Below are 27,172 nucleotides of genomic sequence, written 5' to 3' on the forward strand. Positions count from 1 at the left end.
TGTCCTGATGAATCTGAAAAACATGAAAAAGAGGAGAAGAGTTATTGAGACAAATCTAGTTTGGAGAAAGACGATCAACATCCAAACAGAAGAGGATCATTTCTTTAACATGGAGAACAGATGGAAGAAGTTCAATGCTGCTTGTTTCAGTGTTTCTCCATCATAACAGAACATCACTGTGGTGAACCTGGTCGCATCCTGAAGCAAAGTTTTCAGCAGAGAGTCTCACCCTGAACAAGGAGCCCCAGGGTGGCCAGCAGTAGAACCAGTGACATCATCATTGTGCTGCCAGCGTGTCAGTGGCTGTGAAAGGCCTGGACAGCCACTGATCAACACTGGCCTCTTAACGGCTGGGAGCAGAGAGGCAGGACACATATGCAAACACACAGAGTCAGTCAACTGTAGCTGTCCTCAACGTATTTACATATTTACATGGCGAGGATGTTAAAGTCTGGTCGTAAACTGATTTGTTTTTTGACAATCATTATTGACATTATCAATATTAATGTTGTTTTTGACATGTTTAGATATTTAATGTGTTCATATTTCACAAAGTACAGCAGTGATGATGGATGAGGGGATGCTGAGCCTGAAGACCTCAAATGTCTTGTTCATGAAACTCCCACTAGAATTTTGGACATGTGGGCGATCCAGAAAACATGTTTGTTATCATCATCATCAGTTACAGTTGGACAGATTTCTTTGTCTCAAGTCCATGTAGTAACAGTTTGGCAACTGGGCAACTAATTCAACTGAAGAGCATTATATCCTCTTGAAAAGCTCTGCATTGGTTTAATTCGTCACCGCTTAATGTTCTCATTAGTCTTTTATTCTGGGTTCTGTGATTACAGTCACACGTCTCACACATATTGGATAGGCTGCATATTTATCAGTTCTCAGAGGCACTTTTCCAAATCAAAACTCGGTCTTCATAGTACTAGGGTCTACCTGTGCCAGGAGGAAATCTTTCCTGTAAAGTCAAGACTAGCGGCTGGCGTTGATTTTCCTGAACTAGCATATTTGCAACAAGGAACTATTTGTGGTCATAGTCTGTCATACTGGCCCAGCCATTCTTTACCTCAACTCAAGGGATGAGGAAGATTGCTGAAGTTCTAAAATAGCGACTACGTCTTGATTTACGTTGACTACACGGGTAACAGGCTTTGAAGGATTGGCTTGTTTTCTAAATTCCTCTGTATAAGAAGTGTATGTTCTAAAACCTTGCAAACTGTTTTCAATCAACTCCCCTTTGCTTGATGATGCATGTAAGAATCTGCACTTCCATCCTAGATACAGCTATAAATAGGTCTAAAGTTTGGTGAGTAATCTATAGGCATTATTGTCCTCAAGCTGTTGCTGACCATGATATTCAGGTTACAGCTGACCATTATATATCAATAGTTCAAGTCTTTAAATATAAAGCAGGGCCTTTCTCTCCTCTAGTCTCTGATGGTGGGGTTGTTCATGTCACTGCTGACCATTCACCATTGCTACCAAAGATAATCATTTTGTCTTGTTTTCTTTTTCATGATCATAGCGGACATTTAAATGTTCTTCGCTGAACATGATTTAGTTTATTTAAGATAATATCAGTTTGAGGATAACAGCTTATTTTGGGCCAACCTTGATCAGGATTGTTTCTGATGCTGCTCTGTGTCTTCATGTTGTCTTGAATTAATATATGTTCTAATCTGATGTGATACAGTATCAACATATCATGATACTGACCTACACATTTACATATTCACATGTAGATTTATATTGTTTTTGTTGTTGTTTAAACTGCATATCATAGAAAGTGTTCAATGGAATATGTGTTTCCAAAAAATATGTGATTGTGAATTATCTGTGTCTGCAGTGGAAGATGTGATCACACTGTAAAAAATGCAAACTACCACCTGTGTTTCCAGTCTAAGACTGTATTTTAAGTTATACAAATTTCCAGTTAAAGCAACAGGAAGTTTTAGTTTTTCCTGCACTAATTCAAGGTAATGAAGTTAATTCATTTGACATGTTGCAATCCAAGGTGCACAATGAAATGTAAACTGTAGCCCCTTAATGCGACACACATGTAGACCATCTATGCAAATATCTAACCCTTTTTATGGGGGGTTTTAGGAGATAAACAATCAAAATGAAGATCTCTTTGAAGTTCTATTAGTTCTTTTGTTTCTTCTGTGAAATGAACATCACCATGACATGTTTATTTGTATTCAGAATAATCTAAAATGAACACATTTGTGTTACTTTGACCTTTCCACAATATCAAAAACCTATCAGTTATTTCTCTTGTTATTGGTGATTACGATAAATATAAATGAGGCAGTCTTTTGCCATTTGCACATCTGAAATTGAATTATCCTCCATGGGAGGTCAGCCAGAATACACTATAACACCTGGTCCTTTGTGAGTTGCCCCGCAAATTTGCTGTTGAGGAGATCCCATATTTCTTAATTTCTTGGTCATTTAAAATGATAGTGATGGTTCCAACCAAAATGTCGATAACCCTCTAACCCGAAACTGAAAAAGGGAGGAGGAGGGTTATATAAAATATAGCAGGATGTCATCTGCATACAACCAAATTTTCTGATGTTTTTTTCCTGATTTTCAAATCAAGAAATATACTGCGATTTATCTTTGGGCCTTGTAGCTAACTACTGGTGTGTGTTTGTGTGTGTCTGTGTGTGTGTGTGTATGTCCAAGTGTATCAGTCTCTGCAGTAGCTTCCAGCTGCAGCAGTCAGTTCAGTTTCTGTTAAGTCTGACTGAGGGAGGTTTTTGTACAATGGTTTTTCACTGTGTGAACACATACTGACTGTTGATGCTGTGAAAACTCTGACAGTAGTAAACTGCTGCATCCTCAGCCTGAACTCCACTGATGGTCAGAGTGAAGGCAGAGTTTGATCCACTGCCTGTAAAACGACCTGGAATCCCTGATGCTCGACTGCTAGCATCATGAATGAGAAGTTTATGAGTTTCTCCATCTCTCTGTTGGTACCAGGCTAAACGGTCATTATTATAAACATCCTGACTGGTCCTACAGTTGATGGTGACGGAGCCTCCCAGAGCAGAGCTCACTGCTCCAGGCTGAGTCACTGTGATCTGACCTCTGGACTCTGAGGACACAGAGACAAAAACATAAAGCAGCGTCATGGTTTTGTGGGCTTCATTTCAGAGGGACGGATGTTGATAGAGGAGAGGAGTTTGATTCTCTGGACTTTACCTGTGAAGCAGCAGCAGAGGAGAGTCCAGATGAGGACGCAGATCAAAGTCATGTTTTTGATGAGGAGGATTTCTGTGTCTTCTGTTGTCATGAAGGACAGCTGTCAGTCATCCAGTGTTCAACTCTCAGGACTATAAACTCTCCCAGAGCACTGGAGCATGGTGCTGCTGATGCAACGTGGCTCTCTATGGAAATGCTTCAGTTCTGTCAACCTGGACCCTCCCCATGAGTTTTGTCTGATACATCCAAGAATAAACTTACAGGTGGGAGGTATTCGGAGAAACAAATTTAAATTCAAAGAGGTCAGGAATATCTTATCTCATCATCTTATCTTATATGTCAGCTGATTTTTCCTCCATGGCATTGGAGGTGTAGACTTCCACCCGGTGGAAATGCTCACAGAGTAGGAGCGCTTGGCCTGAGGAGAGGAGGAGGAAGATAGAAGCGACAAGGAATCCAGGGGCTCAGGGCCTGACGGAGGGAGAGGTGGTAGGTGGGTATCAACCGGGATAGTGGTTGTTTCAGCGGTGAGGTCAGAGTGATGGAGTTCGATACACTCCTGCAGGAGAGGATGGGAAAGTTGTTGAGGATCTCAAATCTCTTGCCAATGGAACTCCTACCAGAAGTTTTGGACATGTGGGCAGATCCAGAAAACATAGAAGTTTTCATCAGTTACAGTTGGACAGATTTCTTTGTCTCAAGTCTGTGTAGTAACATTTGGACACTGGGCAACTAACTCAGCTGAAGAGTATCATGTCATAGTCTTTTCTTCTGGGTTCTGTGATAACAGTCACATGTCTGACACATTTTGGGATAGGCTGCATATTTATCAGTTCTCAGAGGGACTTTTCCAAATTAAAACATCGTCATCATAGTACTAGGGTCTACCTAAGCCAGGAGGAAATCTTTCCTGTGAAGTCTAGAATAGCGGCCGGTGTTGATTATCCACAACTAGCATACTTGCAACAAGGAACTATTTGTGGTCATAGTCTGTCGCAGTTGCCCAGCCATTCTTTACCTCAACTCAAGGGATGAGGAAGATTGCTGTAATTCTAAAATAGCAACTAGGTCTTGATTTACTTCGACTACACGGGTAACAGGCTTTTAAGGATGGGCCTGTTTTTCGAAATTCCTTTGTACAAGAAGGGTATGTTCTAAAACCTTGCAGACTGTTTTCAATCAATTCCCCTTTGCTTGTACATCATGATGCATGTAAGAATCTGCACTTCCATCCTAGATACAGCTATAAATAGGTCTGAAGTTTGGTAAGTAATCCAGAACTAGAATGTGTTGATTTGAATGTATCATATTGTTCAGTTTTTTGCTGTTTAGGTCACTGCTGACTGTTTTGCCATTGCTGTCTACAGCTGTTAGATCTAAACGTGAGCATTGTTGTCCTCAGGCTATTGCTGACTATGATATTCAGGTAACAGCTGACCATTATATGTTAATGGTTAAAGTCTTTAAATATAAAGCAGGGCATTTCTCTCCTCTAGTCTCTGATGGTGGGGTTGTTCACATCACTGCTGACCATTCACTATTGCTGGTCAAAGCCAATTCAGGTGAAGAAGAGCATTCATGGTACACTGTTGATTATATATATTTTTTCTATTCCATTCTCTTATTTTATGACCATCTCTAAAAAGACTTCAATTGAGGCCCTTTACATTTCCCTTAATAGTTAAGTATTCAGTTTGTTTGATGTCAGGCTTTGTAGCTATGTTTTGTCTCATAAAAGATTATGGCATTTAAATGAACATTGGTTGTTTCATTCCGGCTTGGTCATTGAGCTTCCTTGGTTGAAATATTTTGCTGTTGTCTTTAGATGGCTTGCCCCATTCATTTAGAGGAGGAATTATCTTGTTCCTGCTCAGGGCGGACCTTCCACAATTACAAAATCACCCTATAGAGAAACTGCACAAAATACTTTAATCAAGAATAATCATCACATGTAATTTGTTCATCTGTGAACAAGATTAATGAAGATTCATCTTGAATTTGTACATTTTATCTTTACTCAGTGCACCTGTCTTAATGTGATGTGACATTACGTATGCACATGTTGAACTGGGTCCATGGTTGATAATGAAGGTTTCTAAAGCAGATCTGTGCCAAAATGTTTTATCTTTTTTGTTGAATATAGTTAAAATAAATGTGTTCCAGTAAGCTGAGACCAAAGGTCATGGCCAAGACATCTCTCATTAACTATCCAAAGTTGGGTACTTGTTAGTACTTGGTAGTTGGGATATACATTGAAGGTGAGACACTGTGATGGAAAATATTTAGTTTGTGTGTGTGTGTGTGTGTGTGTGTGTGTGTGTGTGTGTGTGTGTGTGTTTAGGAGATTTCATATTTCTTAATTTCTTGGTCATAGAAAATGGGAGTGATGGTTTAAAAGAAAGACGTCAATAACCATCTAACCCAAAACTGACAAAGGGATGAGGAGGGTTTTGTAACATATAGCAGGATGTCATCTGCATACAACCAGATTTTCTGATGGTTTAAATGTACAATTCAAGACAGATACTGCGATTTATCTTTGGGCCTTTTAGCTAACTACTGGTGTGTGGTTGTCTGTCTGTCTGTGTGTGTGTGTGTGTGTGTGTGTGTGTGTCCTCAGTGAAGTGTATCAGTCTCTGCAGTAGCTTCCAGCTGCAGCAGTCAGTTCAGTTTCTGTTCAGTCTGACTGAGGGAGGTTTTTGTATGACGGTTTTTCACTGTGTGTACACACGGTTACTGCCGGGCCAGTGAAAACTCTGACAGTAGTAAACTGCTGCATCTTCAGCCTGAACTCCACTGATGGTCAGAGTGAAGGCAGAGTTTGATCCACTGCCTGTAAAACGACCTGGAATCCCTGATGCTCGATTTCTTGTTTCATAAATGAGAAGTTTAGGAGTTCCTGCAGCTCTTTGTTGGTACCAGGCTAAATAGTGGTTAACACCACCAAAGTGAACGTTGACACTGGTCCTACAGTTGATGGTGACGGAGCCTCCCAGAGCAGAGCTCACTGCTCCAGGCTGAGTCACTGTGATCTGACCTCTGGACTCTGAGGACACAGAGACAAAAACATAAAGCAGCGTCATGGTTTTGTGGGCTTCATTTCAGAGGGACGGATGTTGATAGAGGAGAGGAGTTTGATTCTCTGGACTTTACCTGTGAAGCAGCAGCAGAGGAGAGTCCAGATGAGGACGCAGATCAAAGTCATGTTTTTGATGAGGAGGATTTCTGTGTCTTCTGTTGTCATGAAGGACAGCTGTCAGTCATCCAGTGTTCAACTCTCAGGACTATAAACTCTCCCAGAGCACTGGAGCATGGTGCTGCTGATGCAAAGTGGCTCTCTATGGAAATGCTTCAGTTATGTCAACCTGGACCCTCCCCATGAGTTTTGTCTGAAACATGAAAGAATAAACTTACAGATGGATGGTATTCAGAGAAAGAAATTATTAAACCCACACTGAAGGAGGAATACATTGTGTCCCATTATATCTTTTTGATCTCTACAAGGATAGACTTTACTTAAAGTGCATATTGCAGGTTAGACCCCCCCTTACATCAATGTTTAGAAAAATAATGTAGGAACATTTTTTTATCAAAATTGTATTCATGCATGCCGTATTTAGGCGTTGGTGGCCGTTTTTGTGATAAAATTTTACTTCCGCATTTGAAAACGCTTGACCGGAAGTGACGTAGGCAGAGGGAGAGCGGTCGATTTGAACAATAGGAAAACAATGAATTCTGGTGCCGGTTCTGACCCCGAGGAAACTTTAAATGTGTACAATTACACATATGACGGACCACAGCCGTATAACTACGAACCCGTTGTGCAACCCAGAGAGTAGAGAGAGACTGGGGGAAGAATTAATGGCCAGAGGAGAGACATAGAGCTGTGGTGTCAGGAGAATCAGTGGAGAGTAGGGCAGGTCTTTTGGTGAGAGACCGGTGTTAGATTATATTCATTAGCTACGGATATGAATGCTGTGCTCATATCACACAGGGTTCTCCCCAGACAGTGGAACAGCGGCGCTGCTTGATAGAGTGTTAGTGGGCTGCCGCGGTCTTCTCGTAAAAAAAAGCGCCCCCCGGCTGACGGCGAGGAGCCGGGGGACGGACAGACGAACGGACGCTTCCCCGCGCTGACGGCGATAACGACAGTCTCTTCTACCCCCCGACACATTACGATCATGTATCAGGCAATAAAAACTAGCATTGGTTATCTAAAACAGGCCCGAGTATTGACACTTACAGTACCAATAACAGAAACTAAAGAGTTTGTTTACGTCCTGTCTCATACTCGTTAGTAGCGCTTTACCGTCACCGTCAGCAAGAAAGAGAGTGAAAAAAAGGCGAGATAAACACTGTCCTGACACACCTTTTATTTGATAGGTGCTTGTGTCGTGTGGGAAATGCGAGTCCATGTCCACAGCCGAGGAGAGTATGTGCTGCAGAGAGGTAGATGCCGACTGGGCCTTAGTGGACACCGTCACCCCCAGGCTAGAAGTGCAGTGTCTAACACAGCACCCAGGGTTTGAGGCGTGCTGCCTCAATCCTTATGTCCTGCAGATAGCCTACATGCACTACAGACAGGAGCATGGACCTCTCCAGGCCAGCAGACAAGAGTAGGTTCAGGGCAGAAATAATGTATTACTTGGACTTCTTTCACTTATTCTGTTCTCTTAACACTATATGTATGCGTGTGTGTGTGTAATAGTTTTATAAATAATGGTAAAAGGTGCAGTATATTGAAAGGTGTTTCTAACATTGTGTTCACTCGGTAATCACACAACAGGGGCGAAATATTAGGAGCACCAGTCAATATAATGCACCCTAATACACCACCATCACTTTGTATGACTTAATAAATATGAAGTAGAATGAAACCTTCCTGGCAGTATTTACAAACACTGAAAATGTATACACTTCACAAATGTAGAATTTGAAGCCAATTGATGAGTTGATGTATATATATCAACTCATCAATTGGCTGTCTACAGTCACCGGCTAATTAATTAGGAACACACACATATATATATATATATATACATATATATATATATATATTATATATATATATATATATATATGTGTGTATATATATATATACACATATACATATATGTATATATACATATATATATATACATATACATATATATACATATACATACATATACATATATATACATATGCATATATATACATATATATATACATACATTATTTATATATATATATACACACACACACACACACACACACACAGTATATACACATAGACATACATAAGAAGTACAAGTTGCTTATATTTATGTCATGAATTATTGTCATTTAGTACACAAGTGTAACAGAACAAAAGTTCATATGGCTCAACACAGAATTTTAAATATCTAAAATTATACAGCATATATACATGTATATAAAAAACAATTAAATGCAAAAACAAACAAACAAAAAAAAACTCAAACTTTTGAGCCAATCACTGCAGTCAGATGAATTCTGTAACTCTTAGTCATACTTCTGCACCTGTAGACTCCTCGTGAGCAAACTGCTCCAGCTGACTCAGGTTTGAGGGCTCCTTCTCCCGACTGCATGTTCCAGCTCTTTCCACAGATGTTCAACAGGATTTAGATCAGGGCTCATCGAAGAAGCTACTCCAGAACAGTCCAGTGTTTTATTCGCAGCCATTCCTGGTTGTTTGTAGCTGCTGAGTGTTTTGGGTCATTACCCTGTTGGATGACACCTGTGACCTAAACTGGACTTTGTGACACTGGGCAGTACATTTGGCTTCTGAATGACTTAATAGTCTTGAGATTTCATTGAAATCATTTTCATCCTGTTGAACATCTGTGGAAAGAGCTGGAACATGCAGTCGGGAGAAGGAGCCCTCGAACCTGAGTCAGCTGGAGCAGTTTGCTGACGAAGGAGTCTACAGGTGCAGAGGTATGACTAAGAGTTACAGAAATCACCTGACTGCAGTGATTGGCTCAAAAGGTTGTGCAACAAAATATAAATTAAAATTTTAAGAAGTTATGGGTACCATCATTTTTTCTGTTGTTTGTTTTTTAATACTTCTGTTGCAACAAAATTCAAAAGCAATGTCTGATTTTTCGTGTGTACGTCTCAAGCAGATCTGCATTTGATGGTTAAGACTGCTAACAAACACGTTCTTCATAAATGATATTCATAAATAGTTAAAATTAGGCACATTCTGTACAACACAACATTGCAACTTTTATGCAGATGTGCCAAATATATAAAAAATCTATAGAAAGTCACATTGTGTGTGTACTTTGCGTATGGCAAGCCTCTGTGGGGGCATCAACGTCTTGTATTGAATCGTGAATGCTGTGCAAGGTTCACGCCAACAGCCTCATCCTTGTTGATCTTCTGTAGGGATCTGGAAAGGGGCGCAGGTGCAGAGGAGGACAGAACTGTGCTGTGCTCTCGTAGAGCCTGTGGTGACCTGGAGTATTCGACTCTCAGAAACTCCATGAGGGCTGATGCATATGCTGGGGGAAGGATAAAAAATTTAGATCACATTCACTGACTTATGGACTGACACAATTATATTTAGGAACTGACTGAAACTGCTAACCATATGATGGCTTTTCCTTGACAGGGCGAACTACCCAGCCACCTTGGCGAAACCGTGGGTAGCGAACCGCATAACACACCTCACCATCACTGGTTTGAGCAACTTCTCTGCTGCCATTGCTATTTAAATGCAAAGCTACCAAGAGAAGTCTGTAGTAAAAAGTAGAAAGTCACAAGTAAAAACATCATGTAGAAAATTTGTAGACCCAATTTTTCTTGTGTAGTGACCTAGGGCAATTTTACAGAACAAAGTATTCAAATAGAATAAATCAATCACCGTTGACAGGGTTCACCAAGCTAAAACTCATGCAGTCTAATACAATATAACTGCAATGAATTGTACCTATAGTTTTAGCCGTACTCATACTTTCACAATCACATACCTACCTGCTCTACATCCCAAGGAATGAGAAGCCAGTGTGCTTTGGTGCAAAGTGCAGGATGAGGGAGTGGAATGCCTCCAGTGAAGAGGTCTGATGCTGTGGGGACAACTGCCGCTGCAGCAGCAGAAATGGCTGTCATCTCTCCCGCCTCATCACTGCCAATGTCTCCTGAATCCTTCAAAATATAACAGATTAAACACATTATGACTGTGTGTAAAAAGGGTCACTGGGCTGTAACTAAATCTGACGGTTATAATATTAGCAAACCGAGTGTCTTTGCATAAGACAGGTTCTATTAAAAAAAAAAAAAAAAACGTTAGCCAGCTAACGTTAGCTAACGTTAGCTAGCGTTAGCTGGCATTGCTCGCTTATTAGCTTGGGAGTTGAAAGCTAGCTGCACTCCTCTACAACAACCTATACATGTCACATTGCTTCTCGTGAATTAAATCGTTATGTTGAGTGAGTAGGTAGTTAACAAATGTTAGAAACAAGACTTACAGTGCACAGTTCGCGTTTACGCCGAGCTGAGTCTCTGCCTGATCCGTGACCGTGTCTCCCACCGGCGGCAGCACCAGCAGCTGCTGCTGACAGCGGTCCCGATGAAGCTGTGGGAACCGAAGGCACCGCTCCGGGGGTGAGTCGCACCTGGTTCTTGCTTCGGCATCCCACGTTGAACTCCAACAGGTCGCTTGGATGATAATCCTCCGGTCTGAATTGAGCGCCACACACGACCGCGTTTTTCGTAGCTGATGCAGAGGAGAAGTCCCGTCTCTTCAGCTGCACAAAACGGACCCAAGCACCGAAGATAGCACCGTTTTTTTCCTGTTAAGAAACCGGTGGACTCGGTGTCCTGACAGGCTGGAGTTTGTGCAACCTCCACAAACGCAATAATTTACCATGTTGATAGTAAATTAACGCAATCCAAAACTACTGACAACACACTGACTCACTACAACACAACCGCTCTGACAGATAACGTACCTACTCCCACACTGAGCTCTGGCAGCTGCTAGCATACAACTCCCTCTCGTTACGTAATATGACGCGATGTTGAAAAAAAAGCGGTTTTTGGCGCTTTGCTCAAAACTGTCACTTTTATGGTTAAATATCTCCCCTAACGTCTCGAATAACATTTTAAATCCTCAATCAACTTTTTAAAAGGTAATTTTTGGACCAGATTACACATGCATTTTATAAAACATTTAACCTGCAATATGCTCTTTAACATTCATGAACATTCAACTGCTGCTTTTATCCTTATTCCTCCATGTTCAGATTGATCCATCATTTCTTCTGGGTTCAGAGTTTCCAAGGTGCCTTTGCAAACTGAAACATTGTCTTTATAGTACCAGTGTCTACCTGTGCCAGCAGAACTATTTTCCGGTATTTTCTGAAATAGCCTTTGGTCTTGATTTTCCTCATCTAGCGTATTTGAAACAAGGAGCTTTTTGTGGAAAGTTTGTTTTTCTTTACCTCAACAGTGATGAGGAACATTGCAGCCAATGTACAATACCAGCTGGGTCCTGATTCACCTCAGCCAGATGGTTAACAGGCTTTTAGAGATGGGCCAGTATTTCTAAAGTTCTTTGTCCAATATGGGTATTTGGTCATATGTAACATGAAACCTATTGTTTTCAATCTACTCCTCTTTGCTTGGTAAGTTCTCGTACAGCATGATGCATGTCAAAATCTGCTCTTTTATAATCAGTTATACAACATGAAGTAGGTCTTAAATTGGATGACTAATCCAGACCCACAATATGTTGAATTAGAATGTATTATATCGTTCAATATATTGCTGCTCAATTCATTGCTGAACATTGGCCATTGCTGTCTCAGACCTTTTAATGTCAAGCAGGGCCATGTCGTCCTCAAGCTATTGCTGGTTAAGATATTCAGGTCACAGTTAACCGTTATATATTAATAGTTAAAGTATTTAAATCTCTATTAGGCCATTTCTGTCCTCTAGTTTTTGATGGTGAAGTTATTCAGGTCACTGCTGACGATTCACTGTTACTGGTTAAAAGCAATTAGTTAAGCATTTTAAAGGTTTTGGTGTCATGCTTTCTACTATGTTTGATCTAATAGCAGATTATGGCATTTCAGTCCAAATGTTCATGGCTTGTTTCATTCCTGCTTGTTCACAGAGCATGCTTGGCTGAAATAATGCCTGTGATTTAGGGACGCCTGGTCCTCTTAATTTTTGGAGGAATTATCTGCTGCTGCTCAGGACAGATGTCCATTTATTATAAAATCTCCCTGCAGAGTTGATGCACCAACGGCTTTTTGTGAAGACTCAGTGAGCACATATCACTTGATAATCTGTTCAGTCTTCAGTCTGTGATAACCCATGGGGGATTTTGTAGCAGGATGTCATCTGCATACAAGTGGATTTTTGGATCAACTTTCAATCCCCAAAAAAGGTACTGCAATTTATGTATATTGCCTTTTAGCCAACTACTGGTGTGTTTGTGAGAGAGAGAGAGAGAGAGAGAGAGAGAGGGTGTGTGTGTGTGTGTGTGTGTGTGTGTGTGTCCTCAGTGAAGTGTATCAGTCTCTGCAGTAGCTTCCAGCTGCAGCAGTCAGTTCAGTTTCTGTTCAGTCTGACTGAGGGAGGTTTTTGTACGACGGTTTTTCACTGTGTGAACACATACTGACTGTTGATTTCATGTTGACTCTGACAGTAGTAAACTGCTGCATCTTCAGCCTGAACTCCACTGATGGTCAGAGTGAAGGCAGAGTTTGATCCACTGCCTGTAAAACGACCTGGAATCCCTGATGCTCGAGTGCTCGCATAGTAAATGAGAAGTTTAGGAGTTTCTCCATCTCTCTGTTGGTACCAGTGCAAATAGTGAAGGGTGTCAAGCAGAGTATAAACATCCTGACTGGTCCGACAGTTGATGGTGACGGAGCCTCCCAGAGCAGAGCTCACTGCTCCAGGCTGAGTCACTGTGATCTGACCTCTGGACTCTGAGGACACAGAGACAAAAACATAAAGCAGCGTCATGGTTTTGTGGGCTTCATTTCAGAGGGACGGATGTTGATAGAGGAGAGGAGTTTGATTCTCTGGACTTTACCTGTGAAGCAGCAGCAGAGGAGAGTCCAGATGAGGACGCAGATCAAAGTCATGTTTTTGATGAGGAGGATTTCTGTGTCTTCTGTTGTCATGAAGGACAGCTGTCAGTCATCCAGTGTTCAACTCTCAGGACTATAAACTCTCCCAGAGCACTGGAGCATGGTGCTGCTGATGCAAAGTGACTCTCTATGGAAATGCTCTGACTGACTCCAACAGGGACTTGGATTACTCTCATCATGCTGCTTATCAATGGATCAATCACTGCATCAGATTATTGATTAGGAATGTGTCAGAGCTCATCTGTATGTGTCTTTGGTTTGAGGTTGATGGTCAACTTTTCTTCAGAGTATTTTGTGAAATCCTCGTAATTTACTACCACAACACAACATCATTGTTGACAGAATTATTGGAAATTGTTTGTTTTAAATCATGATCTACAATTAACACATGTTTCTGATAATTAGTTTCAATTAGGTGTTATTAAAATGCTATTTGAAATGTTTGAATTCAAAGACAAATTATTTTAGCTTGTAGAAGTTTGACATTCCACATTAAAAACATTAAATACATACATTTAGAATAATTCTTGAAGGCTTCACAGTGTCATTAATTAGAATGACATCCACTCCTCTCAAACTTTATCCTTGACTTTCAAGATTCTGATCAATTTTTAGTAGAAAATGACTCAACATTACTCTGTATGAAGAAAATATGTTTCAAAGGTTAAGTTGAAATATTCGGACTCAATAATTCTGTTAGTAACATTTGGTTCAGTGTTTAATGTGCATGTGTATTACACCATGTTTCTCCCAGACAAACTATTTTAAAGTCAGTCCATAATTTTTTTCATGAGTTTTAAAAAGTAGTTGAGTATTTAACAGAATTAATCTGAATGTTTCAGTAATGAAGCCTGACTGTTCAGTGATGATTTCTGCTGACATGAAGAGAACAAACACATTTGATCATTTATGAGGTTTCGGCTCGAGACAGGAAATATTCAAGAGAGTTAAAACACTAAAAGTCTCACAATCTTCATCGTGTGTTTCACCATGAACCTCTGAATGTTAGTTTATTAATTATAAAGTATGCACTAGATTTACAGACAAACAAATTTTGATTGTGGAAGTTTGACATTCCACAAAAAAAAAAAAACATCAAATACATGTTCATACCATTATAATCAGCCACTATAACATAAACTGGGTAAACTGGGAACATGTTTGTTGAGTGTGTTTGTGTCAAAGTCAGAGAGCCGTGTCTCTCTACAGTCAGAGGTTTTTGTACGGCGGCTCAATGAGTTTGTATCACTGTGGTACACGTTCGGTGGAGGAACCAGACTGGATGTTAACTGTAAGTACATTTGACTCCTTTAATAAAACAAATGTTGTATATTTTCTATGTGAACTTCATGGCTGTAGACCCTATAGCAATACTTTACCTGATATTTGAAATGTGATATATTTAGAATAATTCTTGAAGGCTTCACAGTGTCATTAACTAGACTGAAATCCACTCCTCTCAAACTTTATCTTTAATTTTCAAGATTCTGATAATTTTTTGGTAGAATACAACTCAACATTACTCTGAATGAAGAAAATATGTTTAAAAGGTTAAGTTTAAATATTCTGACTCAATAATTCTGTCAATAACATTTGGTTCAGTGTTTAATGTGCATGTGTATTACACCATGTTTCTCCAAGACAACCTATTTTAAAGACAGTCCATAATTTTCTTTATGAGTTTTAAAAAGTAGTTGAGTATTTAACAAAATTAATCGGAATGTTTCAGTCATGAAGCCTGACTGTTCAGTGATGATTTCTGCTGACATTAAGAGAACAAATACATTTGATCATTTATGAGGTTTTTGGCTCGAGACAAGAAATATTTAAGAGAGTTAAAACACTAAAAGTCTCACAATCTTCATCGTGTGTTTCACCATGAACCTCTGAATGTTAAGTTCATTAATTATAAACTATGCACTTGATTTACAGCGTGCCAGTTTGAACTTTTTATCTTTAGTACTGAAACCTGTCTGTCGTCATGGTTCAGCAGTGATGCCTGTCTGTTGCCATGGTTACTGAGCTCAGAGAGGGAAGTGAAACATTCAAGATCAGTTTCATCCAATCTGAGGAAGACCAACAGAACTAGAAGCTCCTCTGCTGCAGCCAACAGGATGGAGTTTAGTTGAGCTCATATAAACTTTATGAATCTCTCTCTCTGCAGTGGGTCGAGTCGTCCCCACCCTGACGGTGCTGCCCCCCTCCAGTGAGGAGCTGCAGCAGGGGAAGGCCACGCTCATGTGTCTGGCCAACAAGGGCTTCCCCTCAGACTGGAGTCTGTCCTGGAAGGTGGACGGCAGCAGCAGCAGCAGCAGCAGCAGCAGCTGGGAGCAGAGCAGGAGCCCCGGGGTGCTGGAGAAGGACGGCCGCTACAGCTGGAGCAGCACCCTGAGGCTCCCTGCAGACCAGTGGAGGAAGGTGGGCTCTGTGACCTGTGAGGCCACCCAGGGCTCCCAGACTCCAGTCTCAGAGACACTGAGGAGAGACCAGTGTTCCCAGTCCTGACCTGACTCACTGGGACTCTGCTGCTGGTTTTACTCTCATACTGCTCTCAGCTCTCTCTTTGTTCTCTCTTTCTCTCAACATGTTTCAACATTAATGTCTTCTTGCTTCTGTTTCAACATTTTACAACAATAAAGATTTCATTACCTTTATTATAAATGTGACATGTCTTTGACCTTGTTTTCAACATATATGATATATGAGGAATATTTGTCAGATTAGAGCACACAGTCACTAAAATAACAACTCCATCATTTCCTGATTGATTTTACATTGTTCTATATGAATTAATTGGTACATTTTAAGCACCAATTTAACATGATTTTTGGTTGATGGTTTTTCAAAAATTATTCAAAATGTTGTCTGTCTATTTTTAATTCATTCAAAGAGAAATTGAAGTTTTGTTTCTTTGAAAGGACGTGCATCAGATTGACATGAAACCATCACGAACATGACAAAGTCTTTATGGATGGAAATGACTGTTTATGTCATTCAGTATTAAATATGTCATTCTTATAGTTTTTGCTGAATGCTTAAACACTAAAAGTGGTTGCTATGCCCAAAGCATCACAACCTCTAACTTTGGTGACCATGCCCTAAACAAAAGCACCAACCCTGTAAACACAATATATACTTTGCACTGTGTTTAAAATTCTCCAACACACTTCTTGCAGAACACTACACACTGTTTTTTACATAAGACACATTGTTCAAAAAGGAAATCTCATGCAATCATTGGGAAAACACATCAATTTAAAATGCAAAACACAACTAAAATTGGAATAGCACACAGACTCACACACATGAAAATTGTAGACCAATCTCAGTCATAGCACTACAAATACACCTGATGTGAGCTCAGCTCCTTTGTGCCAACTTTGGAAACATGGAGGCAGAAAGAGGAAGAGGGAGAGTAAGAGCAGCAGCAGGACGAGGAAGAGGACGAAGGAGGGGAGCAGGCAACAGTGACACTGCATCACCACTCCATCCTCGGTCCCTACAACACAGCCCTCATTATTCTCTTTCTGGACACACTTCATGACACAGTAGTCCAGGATGGACCAGATCCTGGACTTCCTGGACTTTTGTTGTCTTCTGGGATGATGTCAGTTTCCACCGGGCTGCTCTGGTTCGAGACTGGTTCACCAACCATAATAGATTTATTGCACTGAACTTGCCACAATACACCCCATTTTTGAATCCATTTGAGGAGTTCTTCTCAGCATGGCACTGGAAAGTTTATGACCGTCAGCCACATGCCTGCGAGCCTCTTTAGGTGAGGTCCATACGGGGTTGGATGTGGCATGTAAGGCAACATTTCCCCCGTCGCTTGGCAAGGGAGGACATTGCCTGTGATGTGGATGAGGTGATGTAGCCAAATGCCAACAAGAGACAGGATCCATAGCCTACATGTCTTCCAATCATTCCCTTACAACACTATGTTTTGTAGAAAATTCTAGTTGTACCATGTCTTTGTGTTCTGTTTTTTTTACTTTTGCAAAAACCTAAAAAAAAATCAAATAAATTCTGAAGCGTTGTTTTAATGTGTCTAGATCAATTGTAGTGGATCAATCTTTCACAAAAAAAAAGAGATAATAATAATCTGTATGAGACTTTTAAAGTCAAAAACCATCCAAAGTACTGAATACAGCTGTGTTTTGCATAAAGCACGTCTGTGTGTTGTTGCTGCTAAGAAAGAGTCATTCAAAGGTGCATGTGTTTAATGTTTTGATGCTAAAAACAGTTTTGAAATGGAATTGTTAGGTTTTGTTTCAAGAGTTTCATTTTGCCGTATAAGTTAGGAGTTTATCTCCTTGTGCTGTGTCTTACTCGGCCTGTGTGTTAAGTTATGACACAGTGAGCCAAAGTCTGCAACATGTGTGTAAGCATTCGGCAAACACTGTAATATAAAATAAAGTAGGATACTGTTGTAAATCCACTGTAAATATACAGCAGTTCGTTACAGTGTAGTTGAATCTATTGCTCTCCAGGTCAGAGCTGAACATGAGCTGCTGCTGGCTAAACTGATATATCACAATCAGGTCACTGCTGTCCAAACTTTATTCAGGATGCTGCTGACCATTAGCCATGTGTGGAAAAGGCCTTCACATCAGAAGCAGGGCAAAAAATCATTAATGGTAGACTGTTTTCATTGTGTGCCATGCTTCCTTATGAATTCTGTCTCAAAATTTAAACTTTGTTTGTTTAACCGGGTCCTGTTTCATTTGTTTCATGGTGAGAAGCTGTGATGGAGGAATTAACTTGTTTTCTGGCAAAACAAGTTTGTCACTGAACTTGTTCTGATACAAGTTTATTGGTGGTTAAAACATCAATGGAGGAAAAAATTAATCTGCTTGAAAAAACTGTGTGTGTGTGTGTGTGTGTGTGTCCTCAGTGAAGTGTATCAGTCTCTGCAGTAGCTTCCAGCTGCAGCAGTCAGTTCAGTTTCTGTTCAGTCTGACTGAGGGAGGTTTTTGTACGACGGTTTTTCACTGTGTGAACACATACTGACTGTTGATGCTGTGAAAACTCTGACAGTAGTAAACTGCTGCATCTTCAGCCTGAACTCCACTGATGGTCAGAGTGAAGGCAGAGTTTGATCCACTGCCTGTAAAACGACCTGGAATCCCTGATGCTCGAGTGCTAGCCAAGTAAATGAGAAGTTTAGGAGTTTCTCCATCTCTCTGTTGGTACCAGGCTAAATAGTGGTAGCTGTTATAAACATAAACATCCCGACTGGTCCTACAGTTGATGGTGACGGAGCCTCCCAGAGCAGAGCTCACTGCTCCAGGCTGAGTCACTGTGATCTGACCTCTGGACTCTGAGGACACAGAGACAAAAACATAAAGCAGCGTCATGGTTTTGTGGGCTTCATTTCAGAGGGACGGATGTTGATAGAGGAGAGGAGTTTGATTCTCTGGACTTTACCTGTGAAGCAGCAGCAGAGGAGAGTCCAGATGAGGACGCAGATCAAAGTCATGTTTTTGATGAGGAGGATTTCTGTGTCTTCTGTTGTCATGAAGGACAGCTGTCAGTCATCCAGTGTTCAACTCTCAGGACTATAAACTCTCCCAGAGCACTGGAGCATGGTGCTGCTGATGCAAAGTGGCTCTCTATGGAAATGCTTCAGTTATGTCAACCTGGACCCTCCCCATGAGTTTTGTCTGATACATCCAAACATAAACTTACAGGTGGGTGGTAGTCAGAGAAAGAAATTCAAATCAAAGAGGTCAGGGATATCGTAATCCCTAGCTCATCAACACCCCAAGGAAACTCTCTGCTGACTCTTCCTCCACGCCGTTGGAGGGATAGACTTTGACCAGACAGTGCTTCCCCCAGCAGAATGCTCCATGGAGTAGGAGCGCTTGGCCTGAGGAGAGGAGGATGAAGATTGAAGAGAGAGGGAATGCAGGGGCTAAGGGTCTGACGGAGGCAGAGGTTTTAGGTGGGCATTGCCTGGGACAATGGGCTTCTCAGCGGTGAGGTCAGAGTAATGGAGCTTGATACAATCCTGCAGGAGAGGACGGACAAGTTGTTGAGGATCTCAAATCTCTTACTCATGAAACTCCTAGCAGAAGTTTTCGACATGTGGGCAGATCCAGAAAATATAGAAGTCTTTATCAGTTAGAGTTGGACAGATGTCTTTGTCCCAAGTCCATGTAGTAACATTTCAGTGGCAACTGGGTAACTCCCTCTACAGAAGAGGATCATGTGATATGATTGAAAGCATTGCAACAGTTTACCTCCTGACCACTAAGTGTTCACATCAGTCTTCTCTTCTGGGTTCATAGTTTGTGGACACATTTCTCTTGCATATCTCAACAGGCTGCATATTTATCAGTTTTCCAAGGTGCTTTTTCCAAACTGAAGCAAACTCAAGAGATTAAGAACATCACTGTAATTCTATAACAGCAGCTGGGTCTTGATTTACCTCAACTACACAGGTAACAGGCTGTCAGAGATGGGCTGGTATTTCTACATTCTTCTGTCCAATGAGGGTATTTGCTTGCATAAAGCATGAATCCTCTTGTTTCAAACCACTCCTCTTTGCTTGGTACGTTATTTTACATCATGATACATGTAGAAGAATCTGCACTTCTGTTTCAGTTATACTAAATGTAATAGGTCTATGAAATTGAGATGAGTAATCCAAAACTACAAAGTGTTGATCAGCATTCATCATATGGTTGAATTTATTCCTCTTCAGGTCAGAGCTGAACATTAGCTGCTGCTGGCTAAACCGATATATAACGAGCAGATCACTGCTGTCCAAACTTTATTCAGGATGCTGCTGACCATTAGCCATGTGTGGGAAAAGCCTTCATATCAGATGAAGGGCAGAAAATCATTGATGGTAGACTGTTAGTATTCTTTGTGTGCCATGCTCCTTAATAAATTCTGTCTCAAACTTTATGCTTCTATCTTTGTTTGTTTAACTGGGTCCTGATTCATTTGTTTCATGGTGAGAAACTGTGATGGAGGAATTAACTGGTTTTCTACCCAAACAAGTTTGTCACTGAAGTTGTTCTGATACAAGTTTATTGGTATTGTAAGCATCAGTGTATGACATTATGAATCTGCTTGATAAAACTGTGTGTGTGTGTGTGTGTGTGTGTGTGTGTGTGTGTGTGTGTGTGTCCTCACTGAAGTGTATCAGTCTCTGCAGTAGCTTCCAGCTGCAGCAGTCAGTTCAGTTTCTGTTCAGTATGACTGAGGGAGGTTTTTGTACGACGGTTTTTCACTGTGTGAATGCATACAAACTACCAGAATCATAATGACCCTTACAGTAGTAAACTGCTGCATCTTCAGCCTGAACTTCACTGATGGTCAGAGTGAAGTCAGTGTTTGATCCACTGCCTGTAAAACGACCTGGAATCCCTGATGCTCGAGTGCTAGCACCGTAAATGAGAAGTTTAGGAGTTTCTCCATCTCTCTGTTGGTACCAGGATAACCAGTTCCCACCATAAACTTTTGGATTGCTTCTACAGTTGATGGTGACGGAGCCTCCCAGAGCAGAGCTCACTGCTCCAGGCTGAGTCACTGTGATCTGACCTCTGGACTCTGAGGACACAGAGACAAAAACATAAAGCAGCGTCATGGTTTTGTGGGCTTCATTTCAGAGGGACGGATGTTGATAGAGGAGAGGAGTTTGATTCTCTGGACTTTACCTGTGAAGCAGCAGCAGAGGAGAGTCCAGATGAGGACGCAGATCAAAGTCATGTTTTTGATGAGGAGGATTTCTGTGTCTTCTGTTGTCATGAAGGACAGCTGTCAGTCATCCAGTGTTCAACTCTCAGGACTATAAACTCTCCCAGAGCACTGGAGCATGGTGCTGCTGATGCAAAGTGGCTCTCTATGGAAATGCTCTGACTGACTCCAACAGGGACTTGGATTACTCTCATCATGCTGTTTATCAATGGATCAATCACTGTATCAGATTATTGATTAGGAATGTGTCAGAGCTCATCTGTATGTGTCTTTGGTTTGACGGTGATGGTCAACTTTTCTTCAAAGTATTTGTGAAATCCTCGTAATTAACTGCCACACAACCCAACATCATTGTTGACAGAATTTTTGGAAATGTTTCTGTTTATTTAAATCATAATCTACAATAAACACGTGTTTTTGATAATTAGTTACAATAAGCAGGAGTCATTAAAAAGCTTTTACTTTAACGTGCTTCATTTTAATTAGTTTCAAAGATGAATTAATTTTGCTTGTAGAAGTTTGACATTCCACAATAAAAACATTGAATACATATTCATACATTTAGAGTCTGTGTTTAACACTTAAACCATTATAATCAGCCACCATAACATAAACTGGGTAAACTGGGAACGTGTTTGTTGAGTGTGTTTGTGTCAAAGTCAGAGAGCCGTGTCTCTCTACAGTCAGAGGTTTTTGTACGGCGGCTCAATGAGTTTGTATCACTGTGGTACACGTTCGGTGGAGGAACCAGACTGGATGTTGGAAGTAAGTCAAATGTTTCAATGTTTCTGTTATTTCAGGTTCTGTTATTTCTTTCTTTCTTCATATTACATGAATAATAGTCAATTTTTATCATTAATGTTTAATTTTTGCACAAGCATTTTGCAGTAAGAGACAAAGTTTGCTTCAGATATATGAATTCAAAAAATAATTGCAATAAATATAGAATATTAATACAGTACATAAAGCATTATTTCAGGCTTTTATAGTAAAGTTTTATCTTGAGGGCTTGTAGGTTTAGTTCAGTGTGTCAAAGTCAGAGAGCCGTGTCTCTCTACAGTCAGAGGTTTTTGTACGGCGGCTCAATGAGTTTGTATCACTGTGGTGGACTTTTGGTGGAGGAACCAGACTGGATGTTGGAAGTAAGTTTCTGCACAAATCCTTTGTAAAATACTGTGAAGTCATTTTTGATGTCAGGTTTTGGATGTTTGAGGCAGATAAAAATATCTTGTTTTAATTCCAACACTTTTAGTCTTCATGTTTTAATTCTCCTCCTTTATCATGGAGGCTAACTCAGAGCAGCTTTACTAAACATTTCTTTACACATTCCTGTCAAAGTGACATTTAAACAGCCTGAAGTGTAGAAAAGATAAAACTGTGAACCTGTTGTACAAATGTTTTGTAAGAGGAGATATAATTTTTCACCTCAATGATAGCAGTGTTCAAAACGCTCCTCTTGTCCAACATTTGACTGCAGTCGGTTCATTTTCTGTATTTGTGTATGTGTCCACTAAATATTTTAAAGTCACATATAGTTCAGGTTTTGTCTGATTGTGATGAGAAAGTTTGTTGTGTTTTATTTCCAGTGTAGTTTGATATATTTCAGCTCATTCTGTTTGATGATTCTCTCTGTGCTGATATGCATGAGAGGCTTCTTAAAGGGAAGTGAAACAATGTGTGAGTGAGTGACTGGTGGAGCAGAAAAACCATCTGACAGAAACTCCTTAAAGGACTAAATCAACTCTCACACAGTGAAGGTGTCCCAGTGTCTGCTGCTTGATTGACAGCAGTGTGGTCCCTGTCCTCTAAGCTGATTGGTGTCTCCTAGGTGATGTCCGTCCCACCCTGACGGTGCTGCCCCCCTCCAGTGAGGAGCTGCAGCAGGGGAAGGCCACGCTCATGTGTCTGGCCAACAAGGGCTTCCCCTCAGACTGGAGTCTGTCCTGGAAGGTGGACGGCAGCAGCAGCAGCAGCAGCAGCAGCAGCAGCAGCTGGGAGCAGAGCAGGAGCCCCGGGGTGCTGGAGAAGGACGGCCGCTACAGCTGGAGCAGCACCCTGAGGCTCCCTGCAGACCAGTGGAGGAAGGTGGGCTCTGTGACCTGTGAGGCCACCCAGGGCTCCCAGACTCCAGTCTCAGAGACACTGAGAAGAGACCAGTGTTCCCAGTCCTGACCTGACTCACTGGGACTCTGCTGCTGGTTTTACTCTCATACTGCTCTCAGCTCTCTCTCTGTTCTCTCTTTCTCTCAGCATGTTTCAACATTAATGTCTTCTTGCTTCTGTTTCTACATTTTACAACAATAAAGATTTCAGTACCTTTATTATAAATGTGACATGTCTTTGACCTTCTTTTTCAACATATATGATATATGAGGAACTTTTGTTAGATTAATGGACACAGTCACATCAGAACCAAATCCATTATTCCGCAAATGCTTTTCAATGGTTTTTAGACTCTTCATTCTTTGAAGTCACAAAATCTTCTTGCCATTAGGAAGATGAATTTGTTCCTGAAACTCATTCTTATTTAATGAATGAGAAGATCTAAATAAAAGAACAATTATTCAGCAATAGTAATATAAATCAAAGTATCATCTGCGTAGAGTGATAACTCCTTTTCTTCCTCCACATTGATCACAGTTTGAACGTTTAATTTGTGTAGTTTGCAGTAATCTTTCTCTCTTTCTCTCAACATGTTTCAACATTAATGTGTTCTTGCTTCTGTTTCAACATTTTACAACAATAAAGATTTCATTACCTTTATTATAAATGTGACGTGACTTTGACCTTCTTTTCAACATATATGATATATGAGGAACATTTGTCAAATGAATGCACAGTCACTAAAATAACAACTCCATTATTTCCTATTTACTTTTTCAGTGTATTAAGACTGTAGGTATCATTCTATAGTCTGTCCAGTATGATAAAAATGGATTCATTTGTACAATTTAAGCCCCAGTCTAACATGATTTTTGATTCATGGTTCTTGAAAAATGATTCAAGATGTCTTATTTTAATTAACTCAAAGAGAAAATGAAGTTTTATTTCTTTGAAGGGACTTGCACCAGACTGACATGAAACCATCATGAACATGACGGAGTCTTTGTTGATGGAAATTACTGTTTATGGCATTCAGTCAATTACATCATTTTTTAATATGACGTTGACATTGTTTGAGATAAAGATACCATTTTATACTTTAGTTTTATTTGTGTATTTATGCTTTATAACAACTTGTCTCTAACTATAAAAGGCACAATGCAACAATGTTTATGTTCTTTCTCGGCTTACAGCAACTGCTCAGAGTTTGTATAAAGTATGGTATGTATGCCATCAAATTTAATCCCAAAAAGAGTGTTATCATGATAGCCAGAACTAAGGAGGATCAGAAGCTAAAGTTTCCCTCCTTTTACATGTCTGAGCAAGAGCTAGATACTGTAACCAAAGTAAAATACTTAGGGCATATCATCAGGAATAACCTTAATGATGATGATATTCAGCGCCAGTGTTATAAATTATATGCTCAGGCAAATATGCTGGTACGCAAATTTCATATGTGCACTGATGAGGTTAAAACAGCTCTTTTTAGAGCGTACTGCACTCTGCTTTACACAGCACACCCATGGTGTAGCCACAGTAAAGCAAAGATGAATAAGATTGAGGTGGCATATAATGATGCTCTTAGAATCTTGTTAAAGTAACCAAGGTGGCAAAGTGCTAGCAAGATGTTTGTGAACTGTAATGTTCCCACTTTTCAGACATTACTTAGGAATTTTATGTATAAATTTATGTGTCGGCTGATTGAGTCAAGTAATGGGATTATAATGTCTTTGACTGACCTAAAGTGAGACAAGATATTCCTCCAGCTTTTGGAAATATTGGAACCAACATTTGTATGTTTTTTAACCATTGAGGACACATGTCTATCTATGAGTAATCTTATGTCTGTCTGTATATTGTGTGTGTCTTTTATATCTGGATGTCGAGTCTGTCAATAAAAATTATAATTTTGTCTTGTGTTGTTTTCTATGATCATAGCGGACATTTGAATGTTCTTCGCTGAACATAATTTTGTTAATTTAAGATAATATCAGTTATAATTTGAGGATAACAGTTTTATTTTTGGCCGACCATGATCAGGATTGTTTCTGATGCTGCTCTGTGTCTTCATGTTGTCTTGAATTAAGAAATGTTCTAATCTAATGTGATACAGTATCAGGCTGAAGTCAAAGGTCAGAAGTTTTTTCATTAACTGTCCTTGTTTGTCTCGTGATTATATGGCAACTCATATCAGAGCATGGGATTATAATTGGATATAAATGGAAGATGAGAAGTGTGAAGGTGTGTGTGTGTGTGTGTGTGTGTGTGTGTGTGTGTCCTCAGTGAAGTGTATCAGTCTCTGCAGTAGCTTCCAGCTGCAGCAGTCAGTTCAGTTTCTGTTCAGTCTGACTGAGGGAGGTTTTTGTACGACGGTTTTTCACTGTGTGAACACATACTGACTGTTGATCCAGTGAAGACTCTGACAGTAGTAAACTGCTGCATCTTCAGCCTGAACTCCACTGATGGTCAGAGTGAAGGCAGAGTTTGATCCACTGCCTGTAAAACGACCTGGAATCCCTGATGCCCGAGTGCTAGCAGCATATATGAGAAGTTTCGGAGTTTCTCCATCTCTCTGTTGGTACCAGGCTAAATAGCTCCCACCATAAACATCCTGACTGGTCCTACAGTTGATGGTGACGGAGCCTCCCGGAGCAGAGCTCACTGCTCCAGGCTGAGTCACTGTGATCTGACCTCTGGACTCTGAGGACACAGAGACAAAAACATAAAGCAGCGTCATGGTTTTGTGGGCTTCATTTCAGAGGGACGGATGTTGATAGAGGAGAGGAGTTTGATTCTCTGGACTTTACCTGTGAAGCAGCAGCAGAGGAGAGTCCAGATGAGGACGCAGATCAAAGTCATGTTTTTGATGAGGAGGATTTCTGTGTCTTCTGTTGTCATGAAGGACAGCTGTCAGTCATCCAGTGTTCAACTCTCAGGACTATAAACTCTCCCAGAGCACTGGAGCATGGTGCTGCTGATGCAAAGTGGCTCTCTATGGAAATGCTTCAGTTATGTCAACCTGGACCCTCCCAATGAGTTTTGTCTGATACATCCAAGAATAAAATTACAGGTGGGTGGTAGTCAGAGAAACAAATTTAATTCACAGAGGTCAGGAATATCTAATTACTAACTCCTCATCTCTCCGGGAAAACTCTCGGCTGACTCTTCTTTCAGGTGTTGGAGGTGTAGACTTTGACCACCGCCACTCCTGCCAGACAGGCTTCCCCCAGCGGAATTCTCCATGGAGTAGGAATGCTTGTCCTGAGGAGAGGAGGAGGAAGATGCGAGAGAGGGAATGCAGGGGCTCAGGGTCTAACGGAGGGAGAGGTTGGAATTGGGCATCACCCAGGACAATGGGTGCCTCAGCCATGAAGTCAGAGCGACGGAGCTTTATACACTCCTGCAGGAGAGGATGGAAAAGTTGTTGAGGATCTCAAATCTCTTGCTCATGAAACTCCTACCAGAAGTTTTGGGCAGATCCAGAAAACATAGAAGTCTTTATCAGTTACAGTTGGACAGATGTCTTTGTCTCAAGTCCATGTAGTAACATTTCAAAGACTGAGTAAAAAAAAAAAAACTGGGTAACTCCATCTACAGAAGAGGATCATGTCATATGATTGAAAGCATTGCAACAGGTTATCTCCTGACCACTAAGTGTTCACATCAGTCTTCTCTTCTGGGTTCAGTGTTGGTGGACAAATGTTCTTGCATATCTTAATAAGCTGTATATTTATCAGTTTCCAAGGTGCTTTTTCCAAACTAAAACAAACTGAAGAGATTAAGAACATCGCTGTAATTCTATAACATTAGCTGGGTCTTGATTTACCCCAACTACACAGGTAACAGCAGTAGGTGATTTGTTATTTTTTAACAGGGGGGATGGTCCAATGGAGCACCACCCTGCCGCGACACACCTATGTGTACACCTCCCAAAGGACATTGCAGGACGCCTTAACCATAACCGTGACATTTCTAATTCTACAATTCCATTTTATCCAGTTATCTTCCTTATCTCCCCACTACAATTG

General features: G+C 40.6%; 5 gene segments (V, D, J or C); 2 read left to right on the top strand and 3 right to left on the bottom strand.

The window, feature by feature from the left end:
* Nucleotides 1-2,804: 2,804 nt before the first annotated feature.
* LOC115579527 (Ig kappa chain V region 3381-like) lies at nt 2,805-3,274 on the bottom strand (the record flags this gene model as incomplete). The annotated part of the segment is given in 2 exon segments: nt 2,805-3,115; nt 3,223-3,274. Coding segments are annotated over 2 exon segments (363 nt in total), but the record flags the coding sequence as incomplete, so codon positions are not given.
* Nucleotides 3,275-12,831: 9,557 nt separating this feature from the next.
* Nucleotides 12,832-13,325, bottom strand: LOC115579264 (Ig kappa chain V region 3381-like). The segment is given in 2 exon segments: nt 12,832-13,166; nt 13,274-13,325. Coding segments are annotated over 2 exon segments (387 nt in total).
* A 1,163-nt stretch (nt 13,326-14,488) lies between these two features.
* LOC115579265 (Ig kappa-b4 chain C region-like) lies at nt 14,489-15,821 on the top strand (the record flags this gene model as incomplete). The annotated part of the segment is given in 3 exon segments: nt 14,489-14,499; nt 14,570-14,622; nt 15,496-15,821. Coding segments are annotated over 3 exon segments (390 nt in total), but the record flags the coding sequence as incomplete, so codon positions are not given.
* A 2,513-nt stretch (nt 15,822-18,334) lies between these two features.
* LOC115579525 (Ig kappa chain V region 3381-like) lies at nt 18,335-18,813 on the bottom strand (the record flags this gene model as incomplete). The annotated part of the segment is given in 2 exon segments: nt 18,335-18,654; nt 18,762-18,813. Coding segments are annotated over 2 exon segments (372 nt in total), but the record flags the coding sequence as incomplete, so codon positions are not given.
* Nucleotides 18,814-21,652: 2,839 nt separating this feature from the next.
* LOC115579266 (Ig kappa-b4 chain C region-like) lies at nt 21,653-23,213 on the top strand (the record flags this gene model as incomplete). The annotated part of the segment is given in 2 exon segments: nt 21,653-21,806; nt 22,870-23,213. Coding segments are annotated over 2 exon segments (498 nt in total), but the record flags the coding sequence as incomplete, so codon positions are not given.
* Nucleotides 23,214-27,172: the final 3,959 nt, after the last annotated feature.

This window comes from Sparus aurata, chromosome 3 (assembly GCF_900880675.1).
Source record: "Sparus aurata chromosome 3, fSpaAur1.1, whole genome shotgun sequence".
Taxonomy (NCBI): Eukaryota; Metazoa; Chordata; class Actinopteri; order Spariformes; family Sparidae; genus Sparus; species Sparus aurata.